Source organism: Bubalus bubalis, chromosome 21 (genome assembly GCF_019923935.1).
Source record: "Bubalus bubalis isolate 160015118507 breed Murrah chromosome 21, NDDB_SH_1, whole genome shotgun sequence".
Classification (NCBI taxonomy): Eukaryota; Metazoa; Chordata; class Mammalia; order Artiodactyla; family Bovidae; genus Bubalus; species Bubalus bubalis.
In genome coordinates this window covers 42,472,998-42,493,445 of record NC_059177.1, presented here as the reverse complement: position 1 = coordinate 42,493,445, position 20,448 = coordinate 42,472,998, and the positions used below count along the sequence as shown (strand labels likewise).

At 36.2% G+C, this 20,448-nt stretch overlaps 1 protein-coding gene across 11 annotated transcripts in view; it reads right to left on the bottom strand.

Annotated features, from left to right (window-relative positions):
- CFAP20DC (CFAP20 domain containing) overlaps positions 1-20,448 on the bottom strand; it is a 260,052-nt gene that overhangs the window by 75,027 nt on the left and 164,577 nt on the right. For 9 of the 11 annotated variants that reach the window (XM_025272911.3, XM_044934048.2, XM_025272915.3 and 6 more), the window contains one exon: positions 13,036-13,410. The exons of the other annotated variants lie outside the window; for them this stretch is intronic. In XM_025272911.3, coding sequence (XP_025128696.1) covers positions 13,036-13,410 — 375 coding nt within the window. The remainder of the gene's footprint in view (positions 1-13,035; positions 13,411-20,448) is intronic. 11 annotated transcript variants of the gene reach the window in all.

Genomic DNA, 20,448 nt, shown 5'->3' with positions numbered 1-20,448 from the left:
AGAAAAGGCTAAATAATTTATATAAATATAAAGGCTTGCAATAAAGTCTTCACATTAAAGTAGACCCAGCACAAGATGTCATCTAACTAAATTATGCAACTCCTAAGAGGCAAAGTGCCTTATGTAATTCCATCTCTGAAAGGCTCAAACTGTTACGTATAACCCAATTTTGTCTCAAAATATCCTTGTAGGACAGAGGGGAGACAATATCAATCAGATTTATTTTAGGAGCAGGTAATGGGCTTGGGGCTATATAATTCAGCTGTGCTTAGATTCCCAGGCAAGTCCTTCCCTTATAAAGCCATTCAATCCATTCATTTTCATTGACCTTTTTTTCAGACAGTTTTGGGAACGTAAGTCTGTGAAGCTACAAAGGTTAAGATGTGGCCCTTGCTCTCACAGGTTTTACAATCTAGGAGGGATAAAGAGTTCTAAAGAAATGAGTATACAATAAGGAAACATATACTGACGTATGGTGTTAATAATCACACAGAGTTTTGATAGTGATTAAAAGGAAAACTGGTAAATTCAGCAAAATGATAAGACACAACAAACAAAAATAATCTTTCAACTTGAAGCCCTCCGCTTAATCTGTCTTCTCAAGATTTTAATGTGGAATAGCTTAATTGGGCAAACTTCTGCCTATAGAATCTGTGCTAAGAACCAACTCTACTGAACTGAGGGGGACACAAGGCTGAGTTTACAATGGTGGTGTAGAGGCAGAATCAGACATGGCCATGGGTTAATAAAATGAGATGACCAACCTCCTTCTATTTTACATGGATGGGAGAGTAATAGAACTGAGAGAAAATTGGGTCATTACTCTCACTCTGGAGCCTGTAACATTTCCGAGACTCTGAATCAGGTTTGCATTGTGACAGTGCCTGATACCTAGGACACAGGGGACATCATGTTGTAAAAACTCTTAGTAAAAGCTCTAACAAGCAATCTTCTTTGTATTCTTTTAGTTAAACCAAGACTCGAAAGGCACTACTGCTACAAAAGGGATGGTGGCTCTTAGGATATGAAAGGCAACATGAGAAAAGGGAGATATACCAAATAGTCTGGTATTTCAGAAAAGAGAGAGGCCATTCCTGTAGGATCAGGCACCATGGAGGAGATGGTTTTTAAGCTTGGCATTGAAGGACTGATTGGAAGCGTGATAGGGAAGCCTACTATAAGCATCAGGCAAGAAAACATGGGGCAAGCTAGACATATGGAGCTCATATTCATAGAAAGCACTATTTACTTAAATATATACTGTTTTAGAAATGAAATCTATAATACTGCTCCAAAGCAACAAAGATGGAAATACCTAGAATTTAACTTAAATCTTATAAGACCAGATGGCTTCTACTTCCCTGCCCAAGTCTTATTAAAAAATCTAGGATTCTAACACAAGACATAATTTTAATAGCTTCCAAATGGAAACTACTCAAATGCCCACCAACAGTAGAATGGGTAAATAAATGGTATGAGAGCCACACAGTAGGGTACTATATAGCATTGAAATGAGTGATATACTGACTTTTATAAAAGAAATGCTGAGCCAGAGAACCCAGACGTAAGGGAGCATTCACTGGTAAAACCAGTCTTGGCGAGTAGGGGGTAGTCCTGAGGGCACGAAAGCACAGGATAGTAACAGGAAGGGAGGACAGTGGGGCTGCTGGGCAGCTGACTCTGTTTTCTTTCTTGATTCAGATGATGATCAGTTCCTTCAGTTTGTGAAAATCTTCAAAGTATGTGTTCATGATATGCATATTTCTTTGTGAACAAGAGCACAAAAGTCTGAGAATCAAAAAGAGATTTCCTAGAAAGTGATTAGTTATTACTCACTGGCACCTTACTATGAACTGTATCAGTAGGAGGAAAAAAGGCAATATGTAAGTGTGGCTGGGAGTCAGTATCATGGTAGTTTCAAATTTGTATTTATTGTTAAGAGTTTAAAAAGATATAATTAGAAAGTTTTGGAAGTTTTTTTGAACTTCAACATGACAACAAGAAAAGCAGAAGTCCATTTTCCAAAACTAATTTTAGATTTTAATTGGCATTTGAAGATTAATCTCCTCCTGACTGCTATTTGCAGACAGTGTTTAATCTCTACACTGACATTTTTAATACTAATAGCTGACGGTAAATTAGTGTTCTAGGACATCTCTTCTCCAACGAGCACTCCTTGGAAGACTTGTTTCAAATTCCTAAGCTACTTATCCCACATAAGAGTTTGCTCTGATTCATTGGGGGCACTGGCCCACTAACAATAGGAATGGAGAGAAGACAGAAGCTACAAACGTGAGCTGTAAGTGGCAAATACTTGAGCACACAACTCATTCGCAATATATGGTAGCTTTCACCATGTGTCTTCACCATGCAAAGATATAAATCAAAACTTAAAGACCAAGCCACAGTACAACTTGAAAAACTTTGCTAAATTTAAGAGATGCAGTGTCAACTTGCACAGTGTAAATCAAGAGTCAGGCTATCCAAAAGAACCAACTGGTGTGAACCTAGAACATGTTTTACGTTGACAGCATTCGCATGGACACAGGCATAACCAAACCCAATGATGCCTCTGAAACGTCTATCACAAAAATTTTGGCATGTGACCTGGAGACACTCAATCCATACTTCATTATTCAGGAATACTAATCTCCCAAAATGTCTTAGGTAAAGAATTCTTGGGTAATTAAATCCAATAGTGCTAAAATTCCTTGCAAAGAGATAACTTCTATCTTGTATATGTGGCTCTCCTCTCTCTTTTGTTTGGCATGAAAGGATTTAAAGAAAAAAAAATCTTTATATTCATGTGCTAAATTTGTATAGAACAGTCTTTTAATCCATGACCTAAAAAGAAATATACTTCCATATATTTCTGCCTTGGTAGTCAGCTTGCTAATTTTCAGAAAGAAATCTCTGACAAACACAGCTGTGCTCTTATTAACCTTAAACAACTGATAAACAACTTTTAATTTTCCAGCATTTAACTTCTAAGTTTTAACAATAATAGACTAGAAGGAATCTACTAACAGCAAATTGAAGAGGTTTTGCATTATGCCCAAGGATATGCCATCTACAAGGTGATTGTAGTTTTGTACACTGAACAAGCATAAAGCCATTCAATAAATGGTAGTTTAAAAATTATTTAAAGAATCAAAAGGAAAACAATAAGATTTCTTATAGAGATGGGAAGATTTGGGAGAATGGCACTGAAACATGTATAATATCATGTATGAAACGAGTTGCCAGTCCATGTTTGATGCACGATACTGGATGCTTGGGGCTAGTGCACTGGGACGACCCAGAGGGATGGTATGGGGAGGGCGGAGGGAGGAGGGTTCAGGATGGGGAACACATGTATTCCTGTGGCAGATTCATTTTGATATTTGGCAAAACTAATACAATTTTGTAAAGTTTAAAAATAAAATAAAATTAAAAAAAAATAGCAGAGGTAAGTAAGACAACGGATGCTTCTGGAATGGGAAGATGACACCTTTAGATAAGTTTGAAGTGTTTAGAATATACAACTGGTTGTAAAACAGTAACGACAGATAAACCAACATCTGTAGTATCTGCACATTAAAATACTATAAAGCTTTAAGTGGCAATAGAAGTTAAGTTGCCACCTGATCCCATAATTTTTTCAGTGGTCTTTAACTAGGGGTGATGGTCCAGTGTGGTGGGAGTTACAGGCTTTTCTGGCCAGAATTCCTGGGTTTGATACTCTGCCTTGTCACTTATTATATGTGAACAAGCCAAATCTCTCTCCTTCCTTGTCTGTCAAATAAGTAAGTCCTCTCAAGGGGGAAGATGGAGACTGGAGATAGTGTGGGACACCCGTAGAGAACCTGGCACACGGCAAGTACTCCTGATATTTAAAGCCACCCTGCTGGATTATTGGCTAAGTGTTCTACATGTACTCATTTAATACTTAGAACCCCCATGAGGAATAAATATTGCTATTTTTTCCAAGTTTACACATGACATAACCAAGGTTCAAAGAGGTTGAGAAATGTGTCTGGGTCACATAACTAAAAAGAAGCAAAGCTAGGACTCAAATCAAGTCTGACTGAGATCAAAGACCTCAATGTGCTTAGAAAACAGCCTAGTATCTCTTGCATATAGTAGGAAAATGACAAATTTATTTAATTTGCTCCTCTTTAGAATTAGGAAAACCAAGACATCAAAGAAGATGGATTTCTTCCATAAACACGTAACTAGTAGGATGCCATCTAACCCTTAGCATTAGAATATTGGAGAACTGACGATGAACTGCCAAAGTGTGCTGGTTAAACCACTAATGTCTTCTCATTGATTCATACTTCTGATAGTCTCAATTTTTGCCAAGACTTTCTAGCTACAACTTCTGAAACTTGAGAATTTGCTCCTCTTTATCAAAGTAAATGGCATGTGGTTTGCACAACTACTCAGAAATGGAGATATAAACATAACCTAATAACTTCTGCAATTCCATATCATCAACTGGATCTTAACTGTAATTCCATTTTAAATTATTTTAACACACATCTACTCGAGACCATTTTGCCCTGGTGAACAACTAAATTAGACACTAGATACAAAGAAAGTGAAATAAACAAACCATACTATGTATCAGTCAGACTGAAAAATATTCAAAAAGAAGGCAGAGGGTTAGAAATGCGTTCCACCTGGGAAATTTCTATGTCTAATTCAAATACTTCTACTGGTGACACAAATGTTTTTTAATCACCGAATTCTGTAGCTTCAGCAATATCCCCAGCAATACATTGACAGATAAGACTGAGATAATGACCTTTTTTTTTTTCGGAGACAAGGAAAGAGTGCAGCTTCAACAAAACATCAAACATCAGACTCTTTTCCCAAAGACTATAAATTGGCAGGAATGTCCAATTTAATAAATGAAACTTTCTTCCCATGGATAACACTACGGTTTATGAAATGCTACTAGTCCTGCCCAAGTTCAGTTTGCTCTATCAATCATGAAGCTACGCATCTCCAATTCAGCTCTGGGAACATGGCAGGCACACTGAGGGTGGTCTCTGGGGGAGGACTGGAGAGATACCACAGCCCGCTTCCAAACAGTTTTCTCTCTTCAGTGTATCCTTGAAAAAATATCAACACATTACCTAGCAGAATTAATTTACTCATATGTTAACACTTGATTCAACTATAAGCAAAGGACAAGAAGCATATATAGTCGTCATTTACTGAACAGTCTCAATAATTAGTTTTGAGAATTTGATTTGAATTTGACAGGTTCTAACTACTCAGAAATAGATACAAGAAAATAACCTGTTGGATTATGGGCTAAGTGTTCTACATGTACTATCTCATTTAATACTTACAGAAACCCTGTGGAATAAGTATTGTTATTTTTTCCAAATTTACACATGACATAACCAAGGTACAAAGAGGTTAAGAAATGTGTCCGAGGTCACACAACTAAAAAAAGCAAAGCTAGCAGGACTCAAGTCAAGTCTGGCTGATTTGAGCTGGGGCTCTGAACCATGGTGTCCCCTGTTCCTGATTTATCCGTTTTGAAGAATGAAAATGTGGGTAGATATGACATAGAGCCCTGTTTGGGGAAGGTCTTAAAGGCTGCAAGGGGGAAGGCTCAGGGCAGCATGAGTTCAGTGGGTACCTATGGTGGAAACTGCTGCAGGAGGGAGAGTTACCCCTAAGAGAGTCTGCACAATTGGACCAGGATGATGTTTGATATACAGAGTTACCTGCCCTCAAGACAGGTGTTTTGGAACACTGGAATACTGCTGTTGCTGAAGCAAGTCAGGGGTCAGAAAGACATTTATGAATTCTTCAAACAATGTGGTATTGTTGGAAAGACAACTGCAAATGGCATACTTGAATGACAAATTCAAAGACAGATAGATGGTTTCACTTTGAGCAAAGGGTACCTTAGAAAATGCAAATATTTATGTAATGGAATAATGCCTTTAGAACTTTAAAATAACTTACAAATTTATTTTCTTCTAAGTTTTCTGAGCATAAATTACACTGAATAGCAAACTGTTATAACTTTAAAAATATATGATATTTTTAGATATAGATAGATATTCACTGCTCCAATACTGGGACTCAAGTTATCAGGGAGGCAACTAATCCTTTTTTATTATCCAAAAAATGACTTGAAAATTAAAAGAAAAATTTGCTCACATTATATCACAGCATAAAATATCTTTTTAAAAAAGGGCCTTTCCATAATTCAGTTCTGATTTTCAAAAATAGAAATGTGAAAATTAAGCTCATTATATATGATTCATTTTATAATGTTTTCTCTATAAAAGTCAAGCATTTTTTTAAAAAAGAAAATACCTGAATTTGTGATTGGTAGCATATTTTGTCTTTCTTATGAAATAATTCTTCAGTAAGCTCTAACATTTTCTGGAACCACAAAGATTGCTATACATGTCTTGTTTACTTGTTTTAAGATGCACACAATGACATCTGCAGGTTTAAAATGATTCATTCAAAATTATTTGAATGCAGTTATACATGTGGAAAAGTTTAATTATCAGCTATATATATGATTGCAATATTACCCAGAGGGCTGTATTTCTTTCTTAATTAAAAATATTTGAACTTAATAATAGAGAACTCTATTAAAATATGAATAACACATTGCCAGAAAGAAGTTTACCGAGCAGTTAGCAAATCAGTTTCAGTAAGTGTTCCTTTAGAATTACTAGTACTCTTCCGTATCAGGGGGATAGGAAGACAATTTTCCTGCACCTCCTTCTGTAAGAGCCTTTTACTGTTGCCATAAAGTTATTTCACGTCAGCACTTTCAGAGAGCACAAATTTTCGAGATGTCCACTTACAGTTCCTGATTGTGGTACCCTGATGACTAAGTTGATGACTCAGATACATCCAATCTGCTACAGCCCAGACTGACACAACTATCTGACTGTTCAAGTCCCAAACTTAAGTTTCATCCTAGATTTTGTTTCCTTTTTCTTACATCCTATCAGTGCTACACCCAGTTATTCCAGTAATCTGCTACTTCTCTTTATCTCCACTCTGAACTATCAAGAGTACTGCCTCAACTGCCCTCGCTGCTTCTATGTCTGCCCTACTACATCCACTCTGGAGGAAGCCAAAGGAGACTGAATATATAACACATGTATACCTGTGGCGGATTCATTTTGATATTTGGCAAAACTAATACAGTTATGTAAAGTTTAAAAATAAAATTAAAAAAAAAATGTCATTGCCTTGCTTAAAAACCTTCAAAGACTTACCACTCACTGTGTTTGGAATGAGGGCCACTCTCCTCACCATGTGCTTCCTGACTTTATATGATCTGGGCTTGTTTACCTCTCTGCTCTCATCTTCTTCTAATTTCCGCCTGCCCATATGTCCCAGCTCCAGGAGCCTCTTTTATTCCTCAATGATGCTCATTTCAGGAGCTTTGAACCTACTAATCCTGATGCCTAAAACATTAGCCCCTGGTTCTTTGCATGGTTGCCTTCATCTTAAACAATCTCAGTTAAAATGTCACCCATTCAGGCAGATACTAGGTAAAGTACTCACAATTCTGCCCAAACTACCACTCTATCACCCTGTTTTTTCCTTCCCAAGTCTTTATCATAGTTTAGAATCATTTTATATACTTGTTTACTTGTTGTCTGTATCTTTCAACAGATATAAGCTTCCTGAGGAGAGAGGTCTCACCTTTCTTGGTCAGTGTATCTATAGCAGTTAGGAGAACATCTGATCTGATAGGCTGTCTGTCAGCAGAACAGATGCTCTTACTTATTTAGAAGTAGAACCGGAATAAGTATATCCCATTCCCCGGAGGCCCTGTATTTTAGAAACCGAACTTAAGTGGTAGAAACCCCCATAGATGTTAGTACTGTACATATATGGACTACAATGCTAGCCAGCAAAGGTTAATTTCACACCTGCATTCACATTAATATTAAATGGATTTCTAGTTCCACAATAATTCTCAAAATGTTCTTGCATCAAGCACATTTCTTATGAATCATACCAACAGAATCTTTCTCGGCCTGTTTGAATACACCATGTCTGTGTTAGAATTCAATATTGGGGCCACTCTATTAAGTACTAAATCTTATATATATTGAAAGAAAAAAATGTTTTCACCCAAATTAAATCCATTTGTGGATGCAATTAAGAAATAAAAAATATCCATTAATGTATAGCACATGGAACTATACTCAATATCCTGTGATAAACCATAATGAAAAAGAGAATGTATATATGTATATAACTGAGTCCCTTTCCTGTACAGCAGAGATAGGCATCTTGTAAACAAACTATGTTTAAATAATTAAAAAACCCTCCAGACTGGAGTGGAAGTAGAACTATCTCTATTTGCAGTGACATGATCTCATACATAGAAAATCCTAAGGAATTCACAAAAACACTATTAGAACTAATAAATGTTCAGCAAGGTTGCAAGATCAATTGTATTTCTATACACTAGCAATGAACAAGTAAAAAAATGAAATTAAGAAAAAATTACATTCACAATTGCATCAAAAAGAATAAGAAAGGGATAAACTTAACAAGAGAAGTGCAAGACTTGTACACTGAAAACTATAAAACATTGCTGACAGAAATTAAACACACAAAGAAATGGAAAAACAGCCAATGGACTAAAAGACTGAAGACTGAAAGACTGTAAAATTGAAATATTCCTCAAATTGACCTAAAGATTAAAGGCAGTTCCTACCAAAACCCCAGCTGCCTTTTTTGTAGAAACTGAGAAGCTGATCAGGAAACTCATATTAAAATGCAAGGAACCCAGCATGGCAAAAACAATCAAGATAAGAAAGAACGAAGTTCTTACTGATTTCAAAACTATACTACAAAACTACAGGAATTAAGGCAGTGTGGCACTGCATAATGATAGACATACAATAAATAGAGCTGAGAGGTCAGAAATAAACTGTTACATGTATGGTCAACTGATTTTTAGAAAGGGTGTGAGACAATTCAATAGGGAAAGGATAGTCCTTCAACCAATGGAGCTGGCACAACTAACTGAATACAAACATGCAAAAAAAACACACAAACTGTAGGTGAATATCTATTTCCCACTATATACAAAAATTAACTCAAAATGGATCATAGAATGAAATGGAAACAGGAGTACATTTTTGCGACTTTGGATGAGGCAACGATTTCTTAGATGTAATTCCAAAAGCACAAGCAACAGAAGGAAAAAACAGATAAACTAGACTTTATAAAAATTAAAATCTTTTGACCTTCATAAGACACCATCAAGAAATGAAGAGACAACCTACAGACTGGGGTTGTCTCAGCATATATCTGACAAAGAACTTGTATCCAAACTCTTACAACTGTATAATATAAAGACAAAAAAATCCAATTAAAAAATAGGTAAAGGATTTGAATAGGTATTTCTCTAAAGGAGATACACAAATGGCTAATAAGCACATGAAAAGATGCTCAATATGTTTAGTCATTAGAGAAATGCAAACCAAAGCTACAATTGAGATACCACTTCACACACTAGCATGGCTTAAATAAAAAAGACAGACAATAAGAAGTGTTGATTATGATGTGAAGAAATTGCCCTATTGCTCATGGAATTGTAGGTACAGACACTTTGGAAAACAGTTTGACAGTTAGTCACAATGTAAAGTTCCATATGACCTACCAATTCTAATCTTAGGTATATACCCAAGAGGACTGAAAACATATGTCCACACAAAAACTTTGACATGAATGTTCATATTGGCATCAATTCATAACAGCCAAAAAGTGGAAACAACCAAATGTCCATCAGCAGAGGGACAAATAAACAGGGTATATTCATATAGTGATTTATCATTCCTGCATAAAAAGGGGTGATCTGTTACAACATAGATGGGACCTTGAAAACAGTATGCTAAATTAAGGAAGTTAGACGTAAAACGTTGCATATTATATGATTATATTTAAGTGAAATGTCCAGAATATGCAAATCCATAGTGACAAAAAATAGATTAGTGGTTGCCAGAAATTTGGGGGAAAGGAGGTATGAGGAGTGACTGTTAATGGGTACAGAGTTTCTTTTGGGGTGATGAAATGATCTAAAATTAGACAGTACTGATGGTTATACAATTCTGTAAACATTGTAAGAAAAACGTTGACGTCTATATTGTGTGAATTAAATCTCAGTAAGGCAGTTATTTATTTATTTTTCTAAATCACTGTGGTTTTCCAGGATCTGAAGAAAAATCCCTTTGTAGAGTTAGTAAACACACGGCATTCTTGAGGAAATTAGTTTTCATAGATTTTTAGCAGCACACATCAAGCGGGGAGAATGTCAATTATTAGAATCCTCTCACTAGGACCATGAAGTTCTTTTTTAAAAAACAAGGGTTCTCTGGAAGAACCCTTCATTCCCATTGTAAATTCACTTTGGAATGGGATAGAATGCCTATGCCTTCAATAATTTTATGTCCTGTTAACCTGAGATTATCACACTCCCAAACATGAGTCAGAGATTGTAACGATCATGTGGGCTGATAGAGAGTGAATTTTATTAGCTTGAATTTTGACACTGAGGTCAAACCTCTGTGCACAAAAGGGAAGTAGTTCCTTTGTGTCTTTATCCCCTCAAAAAAGATAAAGCTCCTTCTCTATTTCCAGTGAAGTGATTGCGCTGTCAAATGGAAGAGGAACGTCTCAGAGGGCTCTCGTGTGGAACACATACCTGTCAGGCTTGTGTTTGCAATCTGCACTGAGCAGCTCTAAGAAGGGTTTCCCAAGTGGTTTCTGAGAACTGTCTTATCCTAAAGCTTCTTAAGATAATGGGTGAGGGAAAGTCTCCTGCTCTCTCTCCAAACTTTGGTCCCTTTCCTCCCTTCATTATTCCCTGGTATCATCAGAGAACGCTATCTTTCAGCCAGAATACTTTACTGGGTGGACAGGTATTTAAAGTTCATTTGGGCTGGAGGCTCCCAAGCTCAACAACCATTTCTGATAAAAAACTTTATTCAATAAAGTAGGTATACATAAAAAAAACATACTTTGACATAATTTAAGTCATATATGACAAACTCAGCTAACATCACACTCGAAGGTGAAAAACTGAAAGCTACCCCTTTAAATTCAGGAAAAACAAAATGCTCAAGGATGACCACTCTCACTACTCTCATTCAATGTAGTACTGGAAGGCCTAGCCAGAGTAATTAAGCAATAAAATGAAATACAAGGCATTCCAATTGGAAATAAAGGAGCAAAACTGTCACTATCTGCAGATGACATGCTTTTATATATTTGTTGCTGTTGCTCAGTTGCTATGTCTGACTCTTTCTGACCCCATGGACTGCAGTAGATCAGGCTTTCCTGCCCTTCAGTATCTCCTGGAGTTTGCTCAAATTCATGTCCATTAGGTCAGTGATGCTATCTAACCATCTCATCCTCTGCCTCCCCTGGTCTCCTTTTGCCTTCAATCAGCACCACAGTCATTTCCATTGAATCAGCTCTTTGCATCAGGTGGCCAAATTATTGGAGTTTTAGCTTCAGTATCAGTCCTTCCAGTGAATATTCAGGGTTGATTTCTTGTAGGATTGATTGGTTCGATTTCCTTGATGTCCAAGAGACTCTCAAGAGTATTCTCCAGCACCACAGTTTGAAAGCATCAATTCTTTGGCACTCAGCCTTCTTTATGGTTTAACTCCTACATCTATATATGACTACTGGAAAAACCATAGCTTTGACTATATGGACCTTTGTTGGCAAAGTGATGTCTCTGATTTTTAATACACTGTCTAGGTTTGTCATAGCTTTTCTTCCAAGGAGCAGGAGTGTTTTAATTTCATGGCTGCAGTCATCATCCACAGTGATTTTGGAGCCCTTTTATACACAGCAAGATCTTGAGACTTCACCAAAAAAAACCCATTAGAAATCATAAAACAAATACAGTATAATTTCAGGGTAAAAAATCAATGTACAAAAAGATCAATTGCATTTCTACATGCTAACAATGAGCTAGAAGAAAGAAATGTTAAGAAAACAATCCCATTCACAATCACAACAAAAAAGAAATAAATTTAAACAAGAAGGTGAAAGACCTCCAAACCATAAGACATTGTTCAAAGAAACTGAAGAAGACACAGATAAACGGGAGGATATTCCGTGCTCACAAACTGGAAGAATTGACATTATTAAAATATTGACATTATCATAAGTAATCTACAGATTCAATGCAATCCCTATCAAAATCCAAAGAAATAAAGAAATATTAGTTGACAGTAATGATATATATATATATATATGTCTATCACCTTACTAAGTAATCCACTATAACATGCTTAGAACATAACTGAACCAAAGTTTTACACTGTAACACATACAGAATACTTAGGACATGGCAAATAAAAAAAAGCTTTACTGCTTAAAAAAGGAATATAAATGTCATTTTTTTTGTATAGCCTCATTTGTTCTCTAGTTTTGTAACTGCAGCTACGGGGGAACTGAAGGGAGAAAAGTACTCATACGAAGGAAAAAAATCAATCTGATGGACATGAATATAGTCACCAGGCTAGCCTAGGGATTTATTCAATGACACTGCTTTACTGTTAACCTTCACTCATATCATTTATTATTTGGGGAACGGCTGTAAAGAGACCAGAAAGTGAACAGAATAATGATGTTTTTATGGCTCCTAATGTAGATTGTTATTGAAAATCTGTCAATTTTACTGGCAAGCCTTTGGCTCAAAAATAAGATCTTCATTTATAATTTGCAGGCAGTGATAACTCAAATTATGAGAACTAACTGGGAAATAAAAAATAACTATTATGATAATTATCTTTCTCATTAAAAACATGAGGCATTCTATTATCACTGAGATGTGCAAGATACTCTTTAACAGCTGCTGTTACTGAGCTAAAACACATCTAAATAGGAAAGAAAATACATTAGTGATCACCCAAATGATAAAAAATAGATACTGCTGAAAATGTGTGCAAAGTGGAACAGAATAGAACCCAGCAGGATGTACTGCCCACATATGTAAACCAGAACGAAACCACTTACAGATAACTCAGCAATTGGTTTCAACTTCTCCTCTGAAATTTCCTTTAGGAAGGTTTTGTTTATTGAAGCTGACACTTGATGGGTCGGTAGGTCCTTTGGTTTAATAACAAGATCTGGAATTTTCGGAGAGGACTCATGTCTTCCAGGTGGAGAAAGGGATGGTGTAGGCACAAAACTCGTTTCAAAGTCTTTTATATCTATCTGCTTCGCCAAGGAATTCTGGTTTTCTGAAGTTCTTCCTTCTGCATACGCATTTTTTAGATATTCTTTACTTGCACACTTTGCAGCCTTCCCCAGCATGCTCTCTAAACTTAACTGAGTTAACCCTGGAGGACTAGTTGTTGGGCCTGGAGAACCCTGGACACTGTGGTTATCCTACACAGAAGAACAAAGGGAAATCACTTTGAGCTGAAACTTGTGGTGAATAAGTTACTGAATATAAGTTCTTAATAAGTTCATGTATTCTCTTAATAAAGTGAAAGAATACATACATATACTTACACACACATAATTTTATTCTATAATAATAAATAAAAAAAACTAAAAACAGCAATGCAAACAGGTATAAATCATTTGCTATGATGCCCTGCTATGTTTGCCTCTGGTCTTGGTAAGGCATGTATTTTTACCACTAAGTAATAAGAGTACATTTAGGAAACAGTAGCTCAAATATATTCATTTCAAAGAAAGTATATAAAAGAAGAGGATCCACACAAGACGAGAGAGAGAAAGTTGCTCAGTTGTGTCCGACTTGAGATCCCACGGACTACACAGTCCATGGAATTCTCCAAGCCAGAATACTGGAGTGGGTAGCCTTTCCCTTCTCCAGGGGATCTTCCTAACCCAGGGATCAAAGCCAGGTCTCCTGCATCGCAGGTGGATTCTTTACCAGCTGAGCCACAAGAGAAGCCCAAGAATACTGGAGTGGGTAGCCTATCCCTTCTCCAGAGGATCTTCCTGACCCAGGAATTGCACCAGGGTCTCCTGAATTGCAGGTGGATTCTTTACCAACTGAGCTATCAGGGAAGTCCATAAGAAGGATACATAAGAAGTTACCTAAAATATCTAGGAATTGTATGCTTTAACTTCCTGATAAGCTAATTCCATGAGAAGAAAAAGAACAAGAACTTACAGAATTTACCTTATTTAAGTAGGGAAATGCTACTCTTTTAACACGCTGGCATATCAAAGTATTTTAGCCTTATATTGTTGTATGGAAATTTTACCGTTAAAGAGCAATAGATAATAGAGCATGTTTTGTGAAATATTTTTCTTAAATGAAAATTTCAATTATAGAAAGTACTTTTCCATAAGACATGAACCTCACTAAATATAATCATTTGGAAAGTTTAAAGTAAAAGCTGGAAACATTTTACTAACGTATAGTTCTGAAATTAGCCCTAACAATTTTAATTTTTAAAATATGAGAAAGGAGATACTACAAATGAAAAACATCAATGGCCATGAAGGTAAATAACAAAAAAGAGAAATATGTGCTATTTCACTTGGTAGTTTCCTGCTATAAAACAATAAATATAAAGAAAAAGTAAATGTGATAATCACCTATACTTGTCATACGATTTTTCTAATTTGTCTTATCTATTTAAATGTGTAATAAGTAAACAAAAAAATAATAAAAGCAGAGTACAATTTAAAGACATTATCTGATGTCTGAGATTGTACTATCTTACATTTTGTTTCAGTAAGCTATTCCAGTATCCTTTCATTTACAGCTGCATAGAACCAAATATTTGTTTTTTCCAAAGTTTGGCATTTTTAAACAAAATATTTGTATGACTGATAAAACTGGTCAGCTTCTTCTGAATGTTTGGCCATCATACACCTCAAGATACAGATCACTGTCTGAGGTGAAATTTCTGTTTCGGTAGAAGTTAAGTATCTGTAAAGGTGAGATAGAGTTGCTTTACGTTTGGGCATTGGACAAGAGAAGAATTTATCGAATCTTTTAATTAGAAAGGATTCATCGGTCTGTGTGTCTGTCACTGTTCTGTCTCTCTTCCTTTCTTCCTCATCATAGACTAGGTGCTGCTCTAAGCGCTGCAGATGGTGGGAATACAATGGAAGGCCAGAAGTTAAACCCTGCCATCCAGGATCTTTGCCTGAAAAGCAACAAAGGGTCACTGAGTAATTTGATGGGGGTGGGGGGTGGGGGGGAGGCGCGGAATGTCATGATGGCACAAAACAGAAGGCATGGGGATGAGCTTGAGTTTGTGTGGATATTGTTTGTGGATATCAGAAGTGTCTGTAGAGATAGTAGCAAGGGAGGCAATTATGAGAGTATTAAATTGTAATGATAAGAAATGCTGAGGTGGCTGTGGTAATTCAATGGTGGTGACAATGGAGGCAGGACTGATTTGAGAGTTCTGGGGAAGCCAGAGTATGCTGTACTTGGTGCGTTTGGGAAGCTTTTACACGGAGTCTGCAATTTCTAATCCTGTCATTTATGATTCACCTTTCTTGTGGAAAGCAGTTGGGATTATCAGACAACTGTGCTTTTAAGAAAGGTATACTTGGGTCTAAGAACCTCTCCTAAGAAACAGCTTGGTTATCTGTAGTAAAGAGAGAACAGCAGAGTGTCTAAGGTTCTTTTACAAACATTTCTTCTTGGTATTCATCCTGGGTCTCGTTTTCTTTGTCTATGTTGACTTGATCTTCTGATATATTTATTTCCTTATAAATGATGGAGGAGAAATTTATTGTTCAGAGTGCCAGATAGGGGAAAGAAAAGATGGTAATTGGGTGTCAATCCATGGGACTTACTTTATGTCCCAAGTGGAAAAATAAGAAGTGTAAGAATATCTCTGCCCTTGTGAAGTACCACATGGCTGAGCTGCAGGCACTGGGTGACTCTTTTTGCTGTACATTTACTGAGTAAGCTTATCCTTCACCATATCCTGGGAACCCTGAGGATGTTTATATGATTGAAGAATTCTGCCTTCAGGCAGAAAACTGGAAAGAGTGCAAGAGACCTGAAAAATACCTCATGCTCTGAATTACTACAGAATGGAGTGGTGACTCTTGTAATTTTTGTTTCACAAAGACAAAAAGAGAATAAAAGTTTAGCCAGTTTTCTAGAGAAAGGTAAACAGAACACAGAACAAACATCTTTCAAGCCTTCGTTTTAAGAAAGTGCTAGTGGAACTAGGATTGATTTTTAACAATTCAGTCTGGTTGTTAGACAGTGTTATATCTTTTCCAACTCTTAAAAAAAAATCCAGTCTAATTTCTTATAACTGTTATATACAATTGACAGTGGGATTTCTGTGACCAAAATACCCTTTACTTATTCATTCCCATCATGTTTTCACAATAAAAAATAAGGACATGTATGTAGATTTAAAACAAATTATTGGCCAACAGATTCCCCTTAACAAAAACAGGCTGGTTATAGGGAAAGGTATAATTACAACTCTTTGGATCAGAATCTCTGGATCACTATGGGATTCCATTTTGTATATGACATAGGGGAAACAGTGAGCTTTTACAATAACATTAGTTCAATAAATATTAAGCTCCTATTAGGTGTAAGGTATTTTCTAGAAATGATATATAAGATACACAGGTAAGAAGAACAAGGACAGTGCCCTCAAGAGGCATAAAGTCTAGTGGCAGAGGGGTAGATACCTACAAAAGTAATAATTTCATAAGATAGAAGGAAATACATTTCATTTAAAAGTTTCAGATGTACTATCATGAGGACTGGTCTTCCCTGGTGGCTCAGTGGTAAAAAATCTGCCTGCAATGTGGGAAACACGAGTTTGATCCCCCTGGGTCAGAAGATCCCTGGGAGAAGGCAACCCACTCCAGTACTCTTGCCTGAAAAATTGCATGGACAGAGGAGCCTGGTGACTACAATCCATGGGGTCGCAAAGAGTTGGACATGACCAAAGCGACTTAGCACTCATGCAAGCAAATGCAAATAACTGTACTCTTTAGTTGACAACCAAAGTATACACCTGTACCATCTCTATTGTCTGCTAGTGCTATTGATCATCTAAAAGTTTTTGTCAGTTCACAAATTTCATCACTAAAACATTCAACAGAAGTATTTTTGTCTACCTGCAAGTCTATTTTTTTCCATCTGTAAGTAGGTCAGAGCACAGCCTTTTCTTCTTTATGCAAGTTTACTCAGATGTATTTCCTTTTGTATGGCATGGGCAGGAATTATATACACAGAACTATTCATGAGTATGTAAAGGGACATTCTCACATTTTCCCTAAGATACACCCTGATTTGGAAATGGGCCAAGAAATGGACAGATTTAGCTGTGTTCCTGATAATCATTCACTCTCTTCATAGTACTGAATTTTCACGATAATATGTTTCTATGCTATTTTAAATTCATGGAAAAGACAAATAAGTGGAGAATCTGGACAGAGCACAAAAGGCTTGCCTATTTTGGTTGCCCTGGAACCAATAAATCTGATCTATCCCAATTTTGAAGGAGGAATTAGGATAAATGGGAAAGGTAAGACAATATACCAGAGTAATACTTTAAGTTGGGTCAGCTTCTATTTTAGAGAGGAAATAGACGGAAAATAAAAAATAGTATTTCTCAGTAGTGGTGCACTGACAAAACCTTCCTCTTTTCTTCAGTAATGCTCCGACTTACTAAGGTAGATGACCTAGGCATAAGTGACTTTTATTATTTTCATATATGTAACATGTGGGCTTAACATGCTTTTGGATTAATCTGTACTAAATAAAATATATTTATTATATGCCTAAGAAGTTCACTATAATCTGATTTACTATGATCTTATTGAAAAATAACCACTTTTACTGATTTGGTTTATCACTGAACTACTGAAAACCAGCATAGCAATTGAATAGACTTTGTCAGAGTAGTAAAGGATTTGGTATGCCATTTTCATATACCAATCATGTGTTCATCTGTTTTTCAGAAGAACAAATACAAAATCTTTTTGATTTAACTTATTTTTTTAAAAGTCCAAATCTCTTGAACCGTTTGTCTTCTGGGCTCAGAAACATTTGTTTGTTAGATATTCAATCAGGCTCCAGTGCCGGGAACATCAATAGAGTTTGTCTGATTAACTGTAGCACAGCATATGTATGCTGAAGATGAGAATGATTTCCCCAAGGACCCAGCACTTCCTCTGCTGAACTACGTTTCTTGAAAGGACATGCAGATGGGCATTTGGACAATAATTTCTGGATGCACAAAACGAATTGCTCTTGCTGAGTTGTAATTTTAAAAAGATAATTTTAATGACTCTTGAGGGCCATCTATTTGGAGCAGATGGGACCCAGGCTCTTTTGTATCACACCTTTAATGTTGAGTGCTTCAGGATAGAACTCTATTTTAGCCTTTGTATAATAAAAGTGGATGATCATATTTATTTATATTCCAATTGTCTTTTGTAATTCAGCCCACTGTGAAAAAAGTCTTATATAACATTATTAAAAGTTCTCAACAAACACATCTGCAATATTCCAAACACACTTTTGATGGCAGTTCTTAATTTGTAACTGAGATAGAATCAGCAGGAGTTTCTACTTTTGTCCAATGTTTTAGTGACTAAACGTGTGAACTGACAGAACCTTTTAGTTGAACAGCACTAGCATACAATAGACATGATGCAGATTTATAATCTGTCAATTAAAGAGCACAATTATTTGCACAAATACAGCTAAAGGTATCAGGCATAACATCTTTATAAAAAAATAATTTCTTCTTTGATGACAGCAAGATCGACCATTCAAATGTATCTTAAAAGTCTTCACTAACAACTGTCCCTAAGGAGTATTTCTTCTTCTACCTCTTGAATTTAATAGGAAACTATTAAAATAATGCCAAATAAAATGAAAGGAAGATGTGACTGTTTCTAACAGCCAACTAACTTGCAGCATGCTTGGTATGACAAGGACCTGAGCAAATTACTTATGTAGAGTCCCTTGGACTGCAAGGAGATCAAACCAGTCCATCCTAAAGGAAGTAAGTCCTGAGTATTCACAGGGAGGACTGATGCTGAAGCTGAAACTTCCAATACTTGGGCCACCTGATGTGAAGAACTGACTCATGGGAAAAGACCCTGATGCTAGGAAAGATTGAAGGCAGAAGGAGAAGGGGACGACAGAGGATAAGATGGTTGGATGGCATCACTGACTTGATGGACATGAGTTTGAGAAAGCTCTGGGAGTTGGTGATGGACAGGGAGGCCTGATGTGCTGCAGTCCATGGGGTGGCAAAGAGTCAGACATGACTGAGCGACTGAACTGAACTGAACTGAAACATCTTTACCTGTGGCTGGCAATGCCTCACAGACAAATCACAACACAACACAAGTTACAGGGATGGTATTGGATGGGCAAATATCATCATGTGAATATTTGGGGAAGATAATGAGATTCCTTTACTTGTTCAAGATAAAAATACATTTTCCTTATAAGCTAGACTTCATGCTCTTTAATTGAATAAAGCAAAGATTTTTTTTGTGTGAAAATTCTTATTTATAACCAAATAGTTATCTGCAAATATTTATCTTTTAGCAAAAGCTGTATGATGTTATTTTAAGTAGACAAAGAGTTTTATAACCTACACTATGTGCCTATAACAAAGAAGGGCCAAGTTACAGGAACTAACTTTTTCAGAGAGGAGAAAAGCTTCAAAAGATAATAACAAAGATATGCAGATGCGAACAGCCTAAAAGAATTACTCACATGGAATAAATATTAAATTTGCCTGATAGGTTTAGAGAGTACGTTATGTTGTAACTCATGATATACAGAAATAAAAATGCAAGCAATACATTCAAAATAGAATTCTTCCATTTTTTTCCAAGAAGTAAACTGACATTTAAAGTTTTTTAAAGGCTTCACAAAAATATAAGTGGCCTCATGTGGAGTAAATATCATTTCTATTGTGAGTATGTAAATGTGTGTGAGAATGTAACTCCAAATTATTAGTCAAGCATGCAGGGGTGACAGGATAACAGTGTGCATGCCATTAGGAAGAAAAATGAAATAGTTTAACTATTGAGTGTTAAAAAAACAACCCTTGAAAGCAACAATAGCAGGAAAGCTGAGAGAAAGGGCTAAAATGAACCTTTTAATTTGTTGTTTGTAAATCTGTCCTTGATAGGCTTCAACAGAGTTAAATGAAGAGAAGATCTAGAAGATTCCTAGCTAATTTGAACATAGTAAGTAGTCAGTCTACATAAGTCATGTCCAAATATGGATAATTCCTTGGCTCAAATGTTCTTGTTTGGACTGTTATGTAAGACAAATTACCTAGCTTTGTAACTATCTACTTTACAGTATGTGATACACAGACAGGGTTTAGGGAAAAATGACTATATTTCTCCCTAAACAAAAACTGAATTAGAGAAGTAATAAAATATTAATATAAAGCCATCTGTTTCAAATTACAA